Consider the following 15282-nt stretch of genomic DNA (forward strand, 5'->3'; position numbering starts at 1 on the left):
GTAACGTTTCTCACACAAGCTTTATTTTACGGGAAATGAGGCAGTCATGAACGTTAACACAAATGCCAGTGGTTCGGCGATTGGTGGGCGGAAGACGTACAGCAGCAGTCTAGCGTGGAACAACTGGAAGCCAGAGGCTGACGAGATCGATATCAGTTACACAAGCAGATACCGGACAGATGGGGTCGATACCGGACAGACAGGATTGATATCAGATTCAGGAGACTGGAGACAGATATCAGACAGGACGATATTGACGGGATAGATACCAGACAATGAAGACTGAAGTACGATATCACACAGTACGAGATAGACGGGAACGATACCCGATCCTTGAGATTTTAGCAAGGTAACAAGCAGGATGAGATAGACGGGAACGATACCAGACACTGGGGATCGATAACGAACTTGATAAAATAGACGGGAATGAAACCAGACACTGGAGATCGATATCAAACAGGAAGAAATAGACGGGAACGATACCGAACAGGATACACCAGCAGGAAACCGGACAGGGTCAAAACACGCAACTTGCGGGTGCAGAGGTTCGTTGACGGACTAACAAAGGGTGAGTGAGAGCACTGAGCTTAAATAGGAGGGAAGCCAATCGGTCAACGAGCCGCAGCTGGTGCCAAACTGGCCGGGCCAATTGGCAACCGTGACAAATAAACGTATTCTATCATTGTTTTTGTAAATAATTTGTTTTTTAACTAAATCAATAGATTAATTACCTGGTTATTAATTTGATAAAATAGTTACCTGATTGGTTAGTTAATAAATTGAATAATAATTCATGTTTTGATTGGTTAGGGTGACTAATACATTTAGTTGGAAAATTGATGGATTAATTGTAGTTTTTTTGATGAAATAGTTTACTGATTAAGTGAATGAGTGTTTATTTAATTCATTTTATTATTGTATATAATTCAATTATTAGTTATTTGATTACTCAATCAATTAACTGATTATTTATTTGATCAACTAATGGATTAGATTGTCATGATTACCGATGTGAATCACCTTTGGCGCCAACTGCCTCGGACTCTGATTGGCTCCCTGTCACTATTTGAACCCTCGTCTATCTATCACCTGTTGTCAGTCCGTCTGCGAACCTTAGTTTACGCTAGGCAAGCTTTTTGACCCTGACTCACTCCTGTCCCGTTTTTGTTCCCGTCTGTCTCCGGCTACGACCCATTTTGATCTTGACCACGTCTGCCCTCCCGTCCCGACTTACGACCCGTTTTTGATCCCGACCACGTCTGCTCTCCCGTCCCGGCTTACGACTCGTTTCTGACTCCGACCACGTTTTTGTTCTCCTGGCCCGGCTATTGACCCGTTTTTCCTTCCTTGACACCGCCATCGCTCGCTACGGAAGATCCACTTCCGTGTTCGGATCACAATCTGAGTACAAAAGCGACTTGCTTCCCGCGCCTAGCCAACACCGGATCGTGGGCGCAGCCCTTCCTCTTTCCTTTAATAAAACTTGTGAGAAACGTAACGCAATTGGGTCCTGTTTCTGTTCTGGTCCTGACATAGATATTCAAATGAAACCAGGTGCAGCACGGCGGCGCAGTGGTTTGCGTGCGTGCGGCACAGTTCTGAGGTCGTGTGGAGTTTGCATGTTCTCCCCGTGCTTGCTTGGGTTTCCTCCGGGCACTCCGGTTTCCTCCCACATTCCAAAAACATGCATGTCAGGTTTATTGGCCGGTCCATATTGTCCCTAAGTGTGAATGAGCGAGTGAATTGTCTGACTCTGTGTGCCCTGCGACTGGCTGGCAACTGGTTCAGGGTGTCCCCTGCCCACTGCCCGAAAATAGCTGAGATGGGCTCCAGCACCCCCGCGACCCTACTGAGGATTAAGCGGTGCAGATAATGGATGGATGGATGGATGAAACAAGGTCATTGCACCCCACCCTAGCATTTTATTGATTGATTGATTCATTCATTTATTCATTCATTCATTAATTCCAGACCCATTGGAAAGCTTTTAACTCACATTAATCACTTTTTCGTTTTTGGTCCTGTCTTAGATGCAAAGTGGCCCCCGAAAGAGTAAGATCCATCACATTGCCACGGAAATTATGACTTCTGAGAAAGTGTAAGACCCTTTCTGTATAATGCTTTCTTACTATAGTAAAAATAATTATTTGACCAAGTTCAATGTTTAAATGTTCTGCCTTTTTTTGTTTCTTTTTCTAGGTTTGTTGACGTCCTGAAGCTGCTTCATGTGGTAAGTCTTAAATACACATTTTGCTAATCAATTATATTTATAAGAACATAACAATTGGCGTAAAGAGGTTGGTAATCCAACAAGTTAACTCAATGTACAACTGTGTTTTAGAAATTGAATTTAATAGACCACATCACCTAAATGCTCAGAAACAATCCCAGGCAGGATAATTCAATGTTGTGTCTTCAAAGCCCAGTTTGCTGTTTGATTCCAACCTCTAAATTGAATGCAGATGTATAAAAAAATGGGGAATTTTTAGGGGGGGTGTACACATTGTTTAAAGGTAGCTTTTTTGTCACATGAGCCGATCTCAATGCAGCCCACAGACGGGAAGTAGCTGGGGAAGAATTCAGTCCAAGTGATGATGACAAACGATCATCATGAGCCGGGAAGAACGTCAGTAATAGGACATTCCATGCACCTGCTGCTCACGTGCAATGGGAAGACCTTCAAGCGGGCCATAAAATTGTCATCAAAACTATATTTCCTCATCTGAAATGTTTTTTTCTCTTTTTGTTAATGTTGGCTTGTCTTTATAGTGGTCTCACTATAATCCAGTATGTAATCATATTAGGGATGCTCAATAACTATTTTTGTCCCTATGGCTATTTTCTCTCATTCCCATTAATACTGCATTATTTAATACAAAAACGGCAGGATTTCCGCGAAGCGGTGGCCAATGCATCCCGGGAAAACGGCAAAGCCGTCATTGAGGAGGGCCTGCTAAACCGGATCCTCTACTACTTGCCACAACTCTACGAACTCAACCACGACCTGCTGCAGGAGCTGCAGAACCGACTGGACAAATGGTAGCACAATGCAAAACTTCCAGAAACAAAAAATTGGGCAAAGCAAAATTATTCTTTATCATTTTTTTTCTTTTTTTGCCTATTGGCGTACTTAAAAAGATCCAGCTCGAAATGCTGGCAAATGATTATTATAAATTGGAAAAAAAATATAGCGAAACACCTGAAATAATATTTTCTTCCAAGTATTTTGTTTAATTGGCAAATAAAAATTGGCTTTTTTGTTTTTCCTCTTTTCTTTTTGTAATATGGAGATTCAAGCAACTGGTACAAAGTCCGTTTTTTTTTTTTTAGATACAGTCATATATTTAAAAAGATCATCTTTTTTAAGTATTTTGTTCTATTGACGAATAATCGTGCTCCTATTTTAGTATTTAGTTAGTTATCTTTTTTCAATATGTAGATTTAAACAAAGTCTAGTTAAAAAGATACAGTAAAATATCTACCGGTAAAACAATATTTTTCTTGCTCTGTTAGTAAATATTTTTTCGCCCAAAATTGTTGTATGGACGTGGGTTTTGACTTGGTCCTGTTTCCTGTTGGTATTTCCTGTCTGGTATTGTTCCCGTTTATTTTTGTCCTGTTTAATATTGGTTTCCAGGTTTGTTCCCGTATATTTTTGTCCTGTTTATTATTCTCTCCAGTTTTTGTTCCCGTCTGTTTCATTTCAAGCAGGTTAGCGTCTTACATGGCTGCAATACAAGGCCGCTATTGGGAAATGTGAAGCACACTGTAAAGCGCTTTGGAAAGTCGTTGACTTGAAAAGCGCTATATAAATGCAGATCATTTTCAATATCCTGTTTTAATATCAATCCTGTCTGTCCTGTTTAGTCCGGTATCGACCCCATCTGTGAGATATCTGCTCAGGCAATTGGGATCAATCTTGTCGGCCTCTGGCTTCCCATCATTCCACGCCAGACTGGCTGCCTAACATGCACGACTCCCCATTTCCCGTAAAATAAAAGGCTTGTGTGAGAAACTTCACGCATTTGGGTCCTGTTCCAGTTCATGACAGGAGCGTCTGTATTTGTTTTTCGAAATGGGGGGCTACACACACATTGTACAAAGCCCAATTTTAACAAATGAAAGAAAATAAATGAAGTTAAACATCTTAAGTAATCATAAAATTATAGAATAATCTTTCCCAGTTATTTTTTTTTGTTTATGTTGATTTTATTTACTTATTTACTATTTATTTATTTTTGGTGTGTTTGTTTATCTATTCATTTTTATTTTAATTTTTTTCAAGACGTTTGGGGAAATATAGTAAAATGAAAAATAATAATTAAGAAAAATATGAAAAAAATGAGAATAAAAATAATACAATACATAAGAAATAATAATAACAAAACTTTATAAGCAACTCAAATTTGAAGTCTAAGATAATGTCTGTATTATTAATTCAATAAATCCATTTTTTAATGACCAAAATATGGTTAAAAAAATAAAATTACAAGCAACATGATCTACAAGCAGAACAAGACTATCGATTTCACAATATTTACTGGACTTTCCAATTTCTTCAAGCAGCATCAATTAAATCAAATTGATGAATTGATTTGATTGTAGGTATCATACAAGCACATTTGACATGTCCTCAATCAGTTTGCAACTATTGAGTCTTATTGGACTATTTTTCTTGTAAATGGTAAATGGTCTGCGTTTATATAGTGCTTTTCAAGTCAATGAAGACCTCCCATTACACTAACCCATTCACACACACACACACACACACACACACACCAATGGGGAGTCAGCCATGCAAGGCACCTACCTGCTTATTGGGGGCATTCGGGATTCAGTGTCTTGTCCAAGGACACTTTGACATATAACCCGGAGGAGCCGGAAATTGAACCAGGGACCTCATAATCCTAAAACGAGCGCTCCACCTCCAGAATTTTTGTTGTTGTCTCTCATGCAAAAAAAATCTAACAGCTCATCCGCACGAGGAAACAACAACTTCCGCTCAGGCCTGGAATGCGACGCTGTCAGTTTATCAGTCCAGTTGCATTCCGGCTTGCAGAGATTTGTGTCAGCCTTGAAAATTTGAGCTGGCGATGACTCACAAATGAGCAAGCGAGTCTTCTCATATCAGCCGTGGTTTGTTAGAGATCGTCTGTAAGAATGTCGCCGGATTGGGATGACGCGCTTAAAATATTTAGGAATGCTTCAAGGGTTCTGGTTAAGTTATTTGATTAAATCATTTTAAACGAATCAAGATTGGACAGTGCTGACAATATTTCTCAAGGCAAGCCTAAACAAACCAAATGTGTTTACTTAAATAAAAAGGCCTTGCTAAAGAAAGAGGCAAACTCATGATAACCATGGAAACAAAGCTTGCGATTATTAATAAATGCGAAGAAGGCTCACAAAATGCTAAGTTTCTTGGGGGTAACTAATTGACAACGTGTACTGTTATTAAAATTAAGGAGGAGATTTAAGCAAGGAAATTTTCTTAGGACATGACGACCCTTGCTGGTGAAAGTTTTAAAATCCATCCATCCATTATCTGCACCGCTTATCCTCAGTAGGGTCGCGGGGTGCTGGAGCCTATCACAGCCATGTTTGGACAGTGGGCAGGGGACACCCTGAACTTGTTGCCAGCCAGTCACAGGGCACACGGAGACAGACAATTCGCTCGCTTATTCACACCTAGGGACAATTTGGACCCGCCAATCTACCTGACATGCATGTTTTGGAGGGAAACCCGAGTGCCAGGAGGAAACCCACTTAAGCACGGGGAGCACATGCAAACTCTGCACAGGAAGGCTGGTAGCTGGTTTTGAACCCCTTACCTCAGAATATAGTTATTATATATAGTTAATACATTGTTCTTAAATGAATTATCCCTTTGCAAATTTGTAGCTTTTAAAATTGTTTTGTTAAGCTGTTGTTTAATGACAATTAAGGCTATTAATTCATTCATCCACCCACTACTCCACCTGACCAGCCTGTAAATGTGCATTTATTTATAAAGTTAATTCCCGCTATAGACATACATTACTCATTAGTAGCACTTACTATAACCTTTTTTGTTATTTTAATGTTTTTATCTGGGTTTCCATGGTTTGGGACACATTAGTTTCTATCCTCCGCCATAAAGCAATTTCTACGTTCTCCAGCTCGGAATCAATTTATGTCATATCTCGGGGATTTCCCTCTATATTGTCTTGTGCATATGCAAAGGCTGCAATTACAAAATTTCACTCTGTCATTTGCTGTAACTTGTTTTGACTGCGGCAAACTCTTGACTTTTAAAGCCACACACACTCCACGTCAAAGATATGGTGGTATGTGAGAACAGTAGGACCACATTTGAATGCATTCTCATTGATTTTTTTTTTTAATCCATACAATACTTTCAAATACCAGCTATTTGCTTAATTTTTACCCTGACGTCATATTATTGTTCTCCAACAGGGACGAAAACCAGCAAGTTGCCGACATCTTTTTGAAGAAAGGCCCCTACCTGAAAATGTACTCCACGTATATCCGAGAGTTTGACAAGAATGTGGCTCTTCTGGAAGAGCAGACAAAGAAGAATTCGCCATTCGGGGCTGTCGTGAGGGAATTTGAGGTAAATCTGTCTTACACAAAATTCTGCTTAAATAGCTTTTGGTGAAGATTTACACTGGCTTGCGAAACTATTTGGTCCCCTTGAACTTTGTGACATTTTGCCACATTTGAGACTACAAACATATAGATATAAAACTGTAATTTCTTGTGAAGTATTGACAATAAGTGGGACACAATCATGACATGGAACACACTATTGGATATTTGAAACTTTTATAACAAATAAAAAACGAAAAAGTGGGTGTGCAAAATGATTCGGCCCCATTGAGTTCATACTTTGTAGCGCCACCTTTTGCTGCAATGACAGCCGCAAGTCGCCTGGGGTTTGTCTCTATCAGTTTTGCACATCGAGAAAGTGATATTTTGGCCCATTCCTCCTCGCAAAACAGCTCGAGCTCGGTGAGGTTGGATGGAAAGCGTTTGTAAACGGCAGTTTTAGTTCTTTCCACAGATTCTCATTTGGATTGAGGTCTGGACTTTGACTTGGCCATTCTAACACCTTGATATGTTTTTTGGTAAACCATTCCACTGTAGCTTTTGCTTTATGTTTTGGATCATGGTCTTGTTGGAAGACAAATCTCCGTCCTACTTTCAGGTCTTTTGCGGACTGTATCTGGTTTTCTTCCAGAATTGTCCTGTATTTGGGTCCATCCATCTTCCCATCGATTTTAACCATCTTCCCTGTCCCTGCTGAAGAAAAGCAGGCCCAAACCATGATGCTGCCACCACCATGTTTGACTGTGGGGATGGTGTGTAGAGGCTGATGAGCTGTGCTGCTTTTACGCCAAACATAACGTCTCGCATTGTTGCCAAAAAGTTGGATTTTGGTCTCATCTGACCAGAGCACCTGAGACTATCACAGTGCAGGGGCATTCATACAGAGACTTGATTAACCAGAGGTAGATTCTATTTATCATTGTTAGTCATTTAGATCAACATTGAATCATTCAGAGATTCTCACTGAACTTCTGGACAGAGTTTGCTGCACTGATAATAAAGGGGCTGAATCATTTTGCACACCCACTTTTTCGTTTTTTATTTGTTAGTAAAGTTTAAAATATCCAATAAAGTGTGCTCCTTTTCATGATTGTGTCCCACATATTGTTGATGCTTCACAAGAAATGGGGCAAAAAGTCACAATGTTCAAGGGGGCCAAATAGTTATGCAAGCCACTGTAATAGAATACATTTTGACTTCAAATTTTGTATTTCTGTTTTAACTTCAAATGTACGCGGATATTTCAAATTGTTCAAATTTAGCTTCAGTTTTACTTTTGGTGCACCTTATGAGGCGTTCAGGTAAGACTACCAGGTGACCTGCAACGGGAAGAAACTGAGAAAATCAATTTCCTGGTTTAAGTACATTACATTAAAATGAAAATGCAGTGGTTATATTTTTGCAGTCACCTAAAACTGCCTTTTATTTATTCTTCCTGTGTGTTTTTATTGCCGTTGTCAGGCAAACCCCCGTTGTGCTAACCTGGCGCTGAAGCACTACCTCCTCAAACCTGTACAAAGGATTCCGCAGTACCAGCTTCTGCTCAGAGGTAAATTAAAACAGTCGGATGCTTCATCACTGGCGCCCTGCTGCCCTCTAGTGTCTGTAAATGCAAACTTTTTTTTTATGAAGGCTTGATCCGTTTTTACTATATTAGGGGTTACCAGCTTGTAGCCTCCTAAATTTTGAGAATAACTCAACAGTGATGGCTCATTGGGATTTTCTAGGAAATTGTATTACTAAGTGGCGTAGATTTTCTTAGTGGTGGACTGAGCTCATTTTAACCCTATTCCTAATAATTACAATCTGGTAATAACATAAGGACATAGTAATAACATGCTATTTTAGAAATGCATAACGAACTAGTAGCCTTTTGCACTAATCAGTTACAAAAAAAGTAGCCCTCAGCTTCAAAAAGGTGCGTGACACCTGTTCTATATTTTCGTTGGTATTGTTTTTCCTCCAGGATGAGCAAGAGTGCCAAAATGCAATAACAAGCAATTGTGTATTATGGCTACTCGTTAGGAAAAAAATAGGGTCATTATTATGAAAGAGTTACTGTAGTCTAAAATATATAAAGAGTAGAGAATTAAGAATGTCCCATTTGTTGTGTTAGCAACCCAGAAGTCAAAAAGTAGGGTAAATAAGAAAACATTTTTTAAATTGTCAAAACTCGTAAGACATTTTAATGTTTGCTCTATTTTTATTGTTTTTTTTTTCGCGTTTTGCAACTTGTAAACATTTTGTAATGTTCACATCTATATACTTTGCTACTATGGAAGCCCAAGAATGTCAAAATGTAATATATCAAAACAACCTTTGGAACTGAAAAAAAAAACACAATATGACATGCAGTTAGGTACTTCAGTAAAAAATAATTTTCTTTTCTGTAAAATCATGCACATTTCTAGAAACTGACCTATGATGTTCTTAAAAATGGAAATTATAATTTGTTAAATTATGATTTTTTTAAAAGTGGTTTTAGAGAACTTATATAATTTATTTCATTTATATGAAACCCTATTCAAGAAATAAATAACCATATAGTGCAGTGTCTGAAACTCATGACAAAAGTTAGCGGACACCAGGGCAGACAACTCTGAAAGGTTTCCTGCCCAGCCATAAAGTTGCCTGCCCCATATTTCACAACTTAAAACACAATAAGACGACTCGTCGCAAAAACAAAAAAAACAAATGTTGCAAAGTATTAGGGATTGATAATCAGAATATATAACAAACAACACTTTAAAATTAAGTTTATTATAATTCTACTTAGAACATTCACTGCATGTATATGACATCGCTGTTTTCTATCTGCCTGTATTGACTCATCTTTATTCATGCAATGTTTGCGTTGCGTCGTCTGCTACAAGCCACGTGAACTCCTCTTTCCACCATTCTTTTAATGTGCGTTTATGTTTTGTAGCATCATCAATTTTGTTAGCTTCTTTTGAATATGTGTTCCGGGGCTGAGGGTTTTGGCTTGATTCCTAACCACTTCTCCATTTTTCTTGTGTTCTTTGTGCGTCTACTCCGGAAAAATGTATGCAAATGCATGACCTTATAACGCTCAGGGAAAGTCCGGAAGCACGAAGTTATTCGATGCAGGCGTCTGATTGGCTGCCGAGTACGCAAATTGGCAAACGAACCGAAATTCAGAAATTTCCAAACCGAACGAAAATTTCGAAATCGGAATAAAGCAAAAGTTTGATTTGGAAAAAAAACAACAACAAAAAACAAAGATTTTTTTCTTGAAATACAAAAGTCAATTCCATTGAAGTTGGGAAAAAGTTTAAAATGTCAGTAAAATTAGAATAGAATGACTTGCAAACCTTTTCTAACCCATATTTAAATGAATACACCACAAAGACAAGATTATCCATGTTCAAACTCATAAACTTTATTTCCATAAGCAAATAATGATAAACTTAGAATTTTATAATTGCAACAAGTGCCAAAGTAGTTGGGAAAGGGGCTTCTTCACCATTGTGTTACATCACCTTTCCTTTTAATAACACTCAATAAACGTTTAGGAAGTGAGGAGACTAGTTGTTGAATCGTTGATAGTGGAATCCTTTCCCATTCTTGCTTTATGTACAGCTTCAGCTGTTCAACAGTCCGGGGTCTCCTTTGTCTTATTCTGCGCTTTATAATGCGCCACACATTTTCAATGGGAGACAGGTCAGGACTGCAGGCAGGCCAGTCAAGCACCCGCACCCTCTTACTACGAAGCCACGCTGTCGTGAGACGTGCAGTGTGTGGCTTGGCATTATCCTGCTGGAAGAAGCAAGGGCGCCCATGGTAAAGATTCTGTTTGGATGGCAACATACTTTGTTCCAAAACCTGAATGTACTTTTCTGCATTAATGGTGCCTTCACAGATGTGCAGGTTACCCATTCCTTGGCCACTCATGCACCCCCATACCATCACAGATGCTGGCTTTTGCACTTTGCGTGCATAACAGTCTGGGTGGTTCTGTTCTTCTTTGGACCGGAGGACACGACGTCCACAATTTCCAAACACAATTTGGAAAACTGACTCATCAGACCACAGAACACTTTTCCACTTTGTATCAGTCCATTTTAGATGGGCTCGGGCCCAGAGAACCCTGCGGCGTTTCTGGATGTTGTTGATGAATGGCTTACGCTTTGCAACATAAAGTTTTAACCCACACTTACGGATATAGCGTCGAACTGTATTGACTGACAGTGGTTTTCCAAAGTGTTCCTGAGCCCATGTGGTGATGTCCTTTACACATTGATGTCGGTTCTTAATGCAGTACCGCTTGAGGGCTCGGAGGTCACGGGCATTCAATAATGGTTTACGGCCATGCCGTTTACGCACAGTGATTTCTCCAGATTCCCTGAACCTTTTCACAATATTATGGACTGTAGATGATGATATCCCTAAATTCCTTGCAATTGTACTTTGAGGAATGTTGTTTTTAAACTGTTCAACAATTTGCTCACGCAGTTGTTCACAAAGAGGTGAACCTCGCCCCATCCTTGCATGTGAATGACTTAGCTTGTTCGGGTCTCCCTTTTTTATACCCAGTAACAACTCTCACCTGTTGCTAATTCATCTGTTCACCTGCAAATAGTTGGTTGATTTCCATTCATCCACTTTCTGAGTAGTTATTGACACCTGTCCCAACTATTTTGGCACGTGTTGCTGTCATCAAATTACAGAGTTGATGATTTTCTCCCAAAACAATAAAGTTTATGAGTGAAGACAATAAATATGTTGTCTTTGCTGTGCATTCATTTAAATATGGGTTGAAAAGAATTTGCAATTTACTTGGATCAATTTTTATTTGCAATTAACACACTTTCCCAACTTCATTGGAATTGAGTTTTGTAGTTGTTTGTCACCCGGGTGGAGAAGTTTTGCAAGTTGTACGCCCGAAGTAAAAGATGCACGCCCCGGATGTCTGGACAGACGTTATTTTAGACCCTGATATAGCGTATTGCCTGTTATTTTGATAATTGATTTTTTTTTTTTACATTTTATTTTATTTATTGTGTTTTGGAACTCTTGGGCTTCCATAGTTGCTAAACATTGTATTCACTGAAAAAAAAAACGGTTAAAAATGGAGTGGCATTTAAATGCCAAACATGTTTTACGAAGTAAAAAAAAAAGATCATTTTTTTGTCAGGTCCTCAGTATTATTTTGTTTTTTTTGGTAGATTTTTCTTGCTTTTATAGTTCAAATATCCTAGGTAGCCATTTGAAGGGTTAGGGTTGGACGTTTTTGCTTGTTTTTAAATATTAAATAAACAATTGTCTATTAACTACTCATGATTTAACATTTCATGGTTTAAAAAATGCCCTTTTTAAGTCAATACCCAATAAAACCTAGACCTTTTCTGACGTCATGGCTGCCTTTTTGTGCCAGTGTTTTGGGCAAAATGTTGTCTGGAATTCCAGTATAAACACAGTAATAGGATTTTTCAATCCAAATCGGATTAACGTGAGCTTTCTAACTGAAAGAGCTTATTTTGGCGGAGTCGTACAGCGTGTATCTGCTGGGAAAATGTGAAGAATGTGTGTGGTGTAATTGCCCTTGAAGTACTGTCAGAGTCTGCAGTGCAGACGTTTTTTTGGGGGGATTAAAATGTAAGATTACATATGAAGAATTTACTCCGAGCTCTTAATGTTGTGCCCCAGACGACTTAACTGTTTGTTTTTGCAGACTATTTGAAAAACCTGTCCAAAGACTCAGCTGATTACAAAGACACGCAAGGTAAACAAAAAGTCTTGTACTGGTGCCGCAAGGCTACAATGATTACATTCCCTTCTGCTCCCCTTCAGACGCTCTCGCCATTGTTAAAGAAGTGGCCAATCACGCCAATGACATCATGAAACAAGGGGTAAGTGTCAGAACCCGAATAGGAGGAGGACCCAGATGCGTAACGTTTTCACACAAGCTTTATTTTACGGGAATGGGGCAGTCATGCGCGTGAACACAAACGCCAGGGATGTGGTGGTTGCTAGGCGGAAGAAGTGAAACCGAGAAGTCAGAGGCAGACGAGATCGAGGCCGGACAGAACAGATGGGATCGATACAGGACACACAGGTAGATACCGGACGGGACAGTCGGGATCGATACTGGAGACTGGAGCAAGATACCGGGCAGGAGGAGACAGACGAGATCAATATCCGATACTGGAGACTGGAGCTAGATACCGGACAGGAGGTGACAGACGAGATCTATATCGGATACTGGAGACTCGAGAAAGATACCGGACAGGAGGAGAAAGACGGTATCGATACTGGAGACGGGAGCAAGATACCGGACAGGATGAGACAGGCGGGATCGATATCGGATACTGGAGACTTGAGCAAGATACCAGGAAGGAGACAGACGGGATCGATACCGGATACTGGAGCAAGATATCGGACAGGACGAGACAGACCGGGTCGATACCGGACACTGGAGCAAGATACCGGACAGGACGAGACAGGCGTGATCGATATCGGATTCTGGAGACTGGAGCAAGATCCTGGGCAGGAGGAGACAGACGAGATCGATATTAAGTACTGAATACACGAGCAGGAAACAGAGTCAAAACACAAGTTTTGCAAGTGCAGAGGTTCATTGTCGGACTGATAAAGAGTGTATTACAGCACTGAGATTCAATAGGAGGGAAGCCAATCAGGCAACGAGCCGCAGCTGGCACCAGACGGCCCGGGCCAAGTGAGGGCAATGGGCAACCGTGACAGTAAGAGGAAATCGTAGCGACATAGTAAATGGTCTGCATTTCTGTAGCGCCTTTCAAGTCACTGAAGACCTCCCAAAAGTGCTTTACAATGTGCTTCACACTTATATACACACACACACTCACACACCAATCATGATTATTGATCAATGTAATTTTCCTCTTGTGCATGTATTTTCATTGTATCACCATTTTCTATTTCTTTTCTTTTCTTGTAGATTTGTTTAGATGTACCTGTATATATGTAAGGAGGGGTTTAAATATTATTGTGCCCTTCATTGCATTTCTTGATAATCGCAAGCTTTGTTTTCATGGTTATCACGTTTTGCTCCTCCCTTTAGCATCCCTGCAAGCCTTCTAACCCGTAGTGAATTAATACAGTACTGTATTGCACTAACTTGAGAGGTTTTTACAAAGCACATGAGATTCTGAACTGAACTAAAAGAAAGGAATTGTGGGAAGAAGGGCCTATATTGGCATCTTATGATGCCTGTCGCAAACCAATAGCAGACCAGCATCTTTTACTAAATTTCAACTCAAATATGGTTGCAGTTACTAGAAATCAGAACTCTGGAGTATGTGGCAGTCAATGGCAGTTTAAAATAGTCTTACTGATTTCATTTTTTTCTATCACTAAAATGAGCTAAACGATCTGATATGGAAGATTGCACCATTTTGCTCAGAGTTCATTCTAACTTTAGATAAAACCATGTTAAAAATTAAGTGAAATAAGACTTTTTTTAATAATACCGCAAGATTATTATTATTTTTATTCAATGTACCAGATTGGTGCAAGTTAGTGATAGGTTGCAATACATTCTGACGTTTTTTTTTCATATGTCGGTAGTAATAAACATTATTTCTGAAATGCTTTCAAACTTATAGCCCTTTCGCACTATGTGCACTCTGAATAAACCAGTGTTTGCATAGTAACAACATAGCAATAATATAATTTAGTTCAGAAATGCATTCAAACTGGTAGCCCTTCGCACCATGCACTCCTCGTAACATTGTAATTACATAGTAAAAACATAATACTAAAATGATAGTTTAGTTCAGAAATGCATTCAAACTGGTTGGCCTTTGCACAACGCACACTCCTAGTAAGTAACATTTTAATGACATAGCAACAACATAGCAATTACATGGTAATGGCATGAAGTTATTTCAGAAATCCATATCTAACTGGTGGCCCTTCGCACTCTGCACATAATAACCTAGTAATAATCTAGTAGCAAGTCAGTGATAATATAAGTTATTTATTTATTGCAGTAATTTATTTTTTCCTTTTGGAATATTTTTTTTCTTTTTGTAAATGTTTTGGGTCTATTTTATTTTTTAAATCCTTTTTCTATTCTTTTCTATTTAGTTTTTTTTGTGTTTTGTTTTTTCCTTTTTCTTTTTCTTTGTAAGTAATTGAGTGATTTAGTTTTAGGTCCTTAAGCTTTTAAAATTATTTTTTGGGCCGTTTTTTTTTCTTTTTTTTTTTTTTTTTTTTTTCCTCCGTAATGATATAGTAATAACATGATAAGTCGTGGGCCAGGGGCTGATTAATTCCTATTTTTGTTGATATATATAATATTACTTTTTCATAATATTTTTTTCTTTTTAGTAGTTTATTAATTGTTTTTGTAGTATTTGTTTGTTTTTAGTAATATTTTGGTCATTATTTTTTTTATCATTATTTTAGATTATTTTTTTCATTTGTATTCTTTCTTTTCATTTTATTTTATTCTGTTTTTTTGTTTAGCATTTTTTTGTAATTAATTTTTATTTTTAGATAATTGTAAAGTGATTTCTTAAGTTTTTTGTATTCAACTTTTTTGAATTCATTTTAATTTTTGTATTTTTTAATGCCTTTTTCAATTATTTTAGTAATGACATAGTATTAAAATGATAGGTCATTTGCATAAATTGATATGAAACTAGTAGCCGTTTCCACTATGCACGCTCC

General features: G+C 38.5%; 1 protein-coding gene across 2 annotated transcripts in view; it reads left to right on the forward strand.

The window, feature by feature from the left end:
* The window catches only part of LOC148363154 (FYVE, RhoGEF and PH domain-containing protein 6-like), a 39623-nt gene that overhangs the window by 13225 nt on the left and 11116 nt on the right, over positions 1 to 15282 (forward strand). For both annotated transcript variants that reach the window (XM_088340710.1, XM_088340711.1), the window contains exons 5-11: positions 2031 to 2098; positions 2200 to 2230; positions 2888 to 3039; positions 6457 to 6613; positions 8071 to 8158; positions 12302 to 12352; positions 12421 to 12479. In XM_088340710.1, the coding sequence (XP_088196836.1) occupies positions 2031 to 2098; positions 2200 to 2230; positions 2888 to 3039; positions 6457 to 6613; positions 8071 to 8158; positions 12302 to 12352; positions 12421 to 12479 (606 nt within the window). The remainder of the gene's footprint in view (positions 1 to 2030; positions 2099 to 2199; positions 2231 to 2887; positions 3040 to 6456; positions 6614 to 8070; positions 8159 to 12301; positions 12353 to 12420; positions 12480 to 15282) is intronic.

The sequence above is a fragment of the Urocampus carinirostris genome, chromosome 7 (assembly GCF_059441175.1).
Source record: "Urocampus carinirostris isolate Australia breed hairy pipefish chromosome 7, RoL_Ucar_1.0, whole genome shotgun sequence".
Taxonomy (NCBI): Eukaryota; Metazoa; Chordata; class Actinopteri; order Syngnathiformes; family Syngnathidae; genus Urocampus; species Urocampus carinirostris.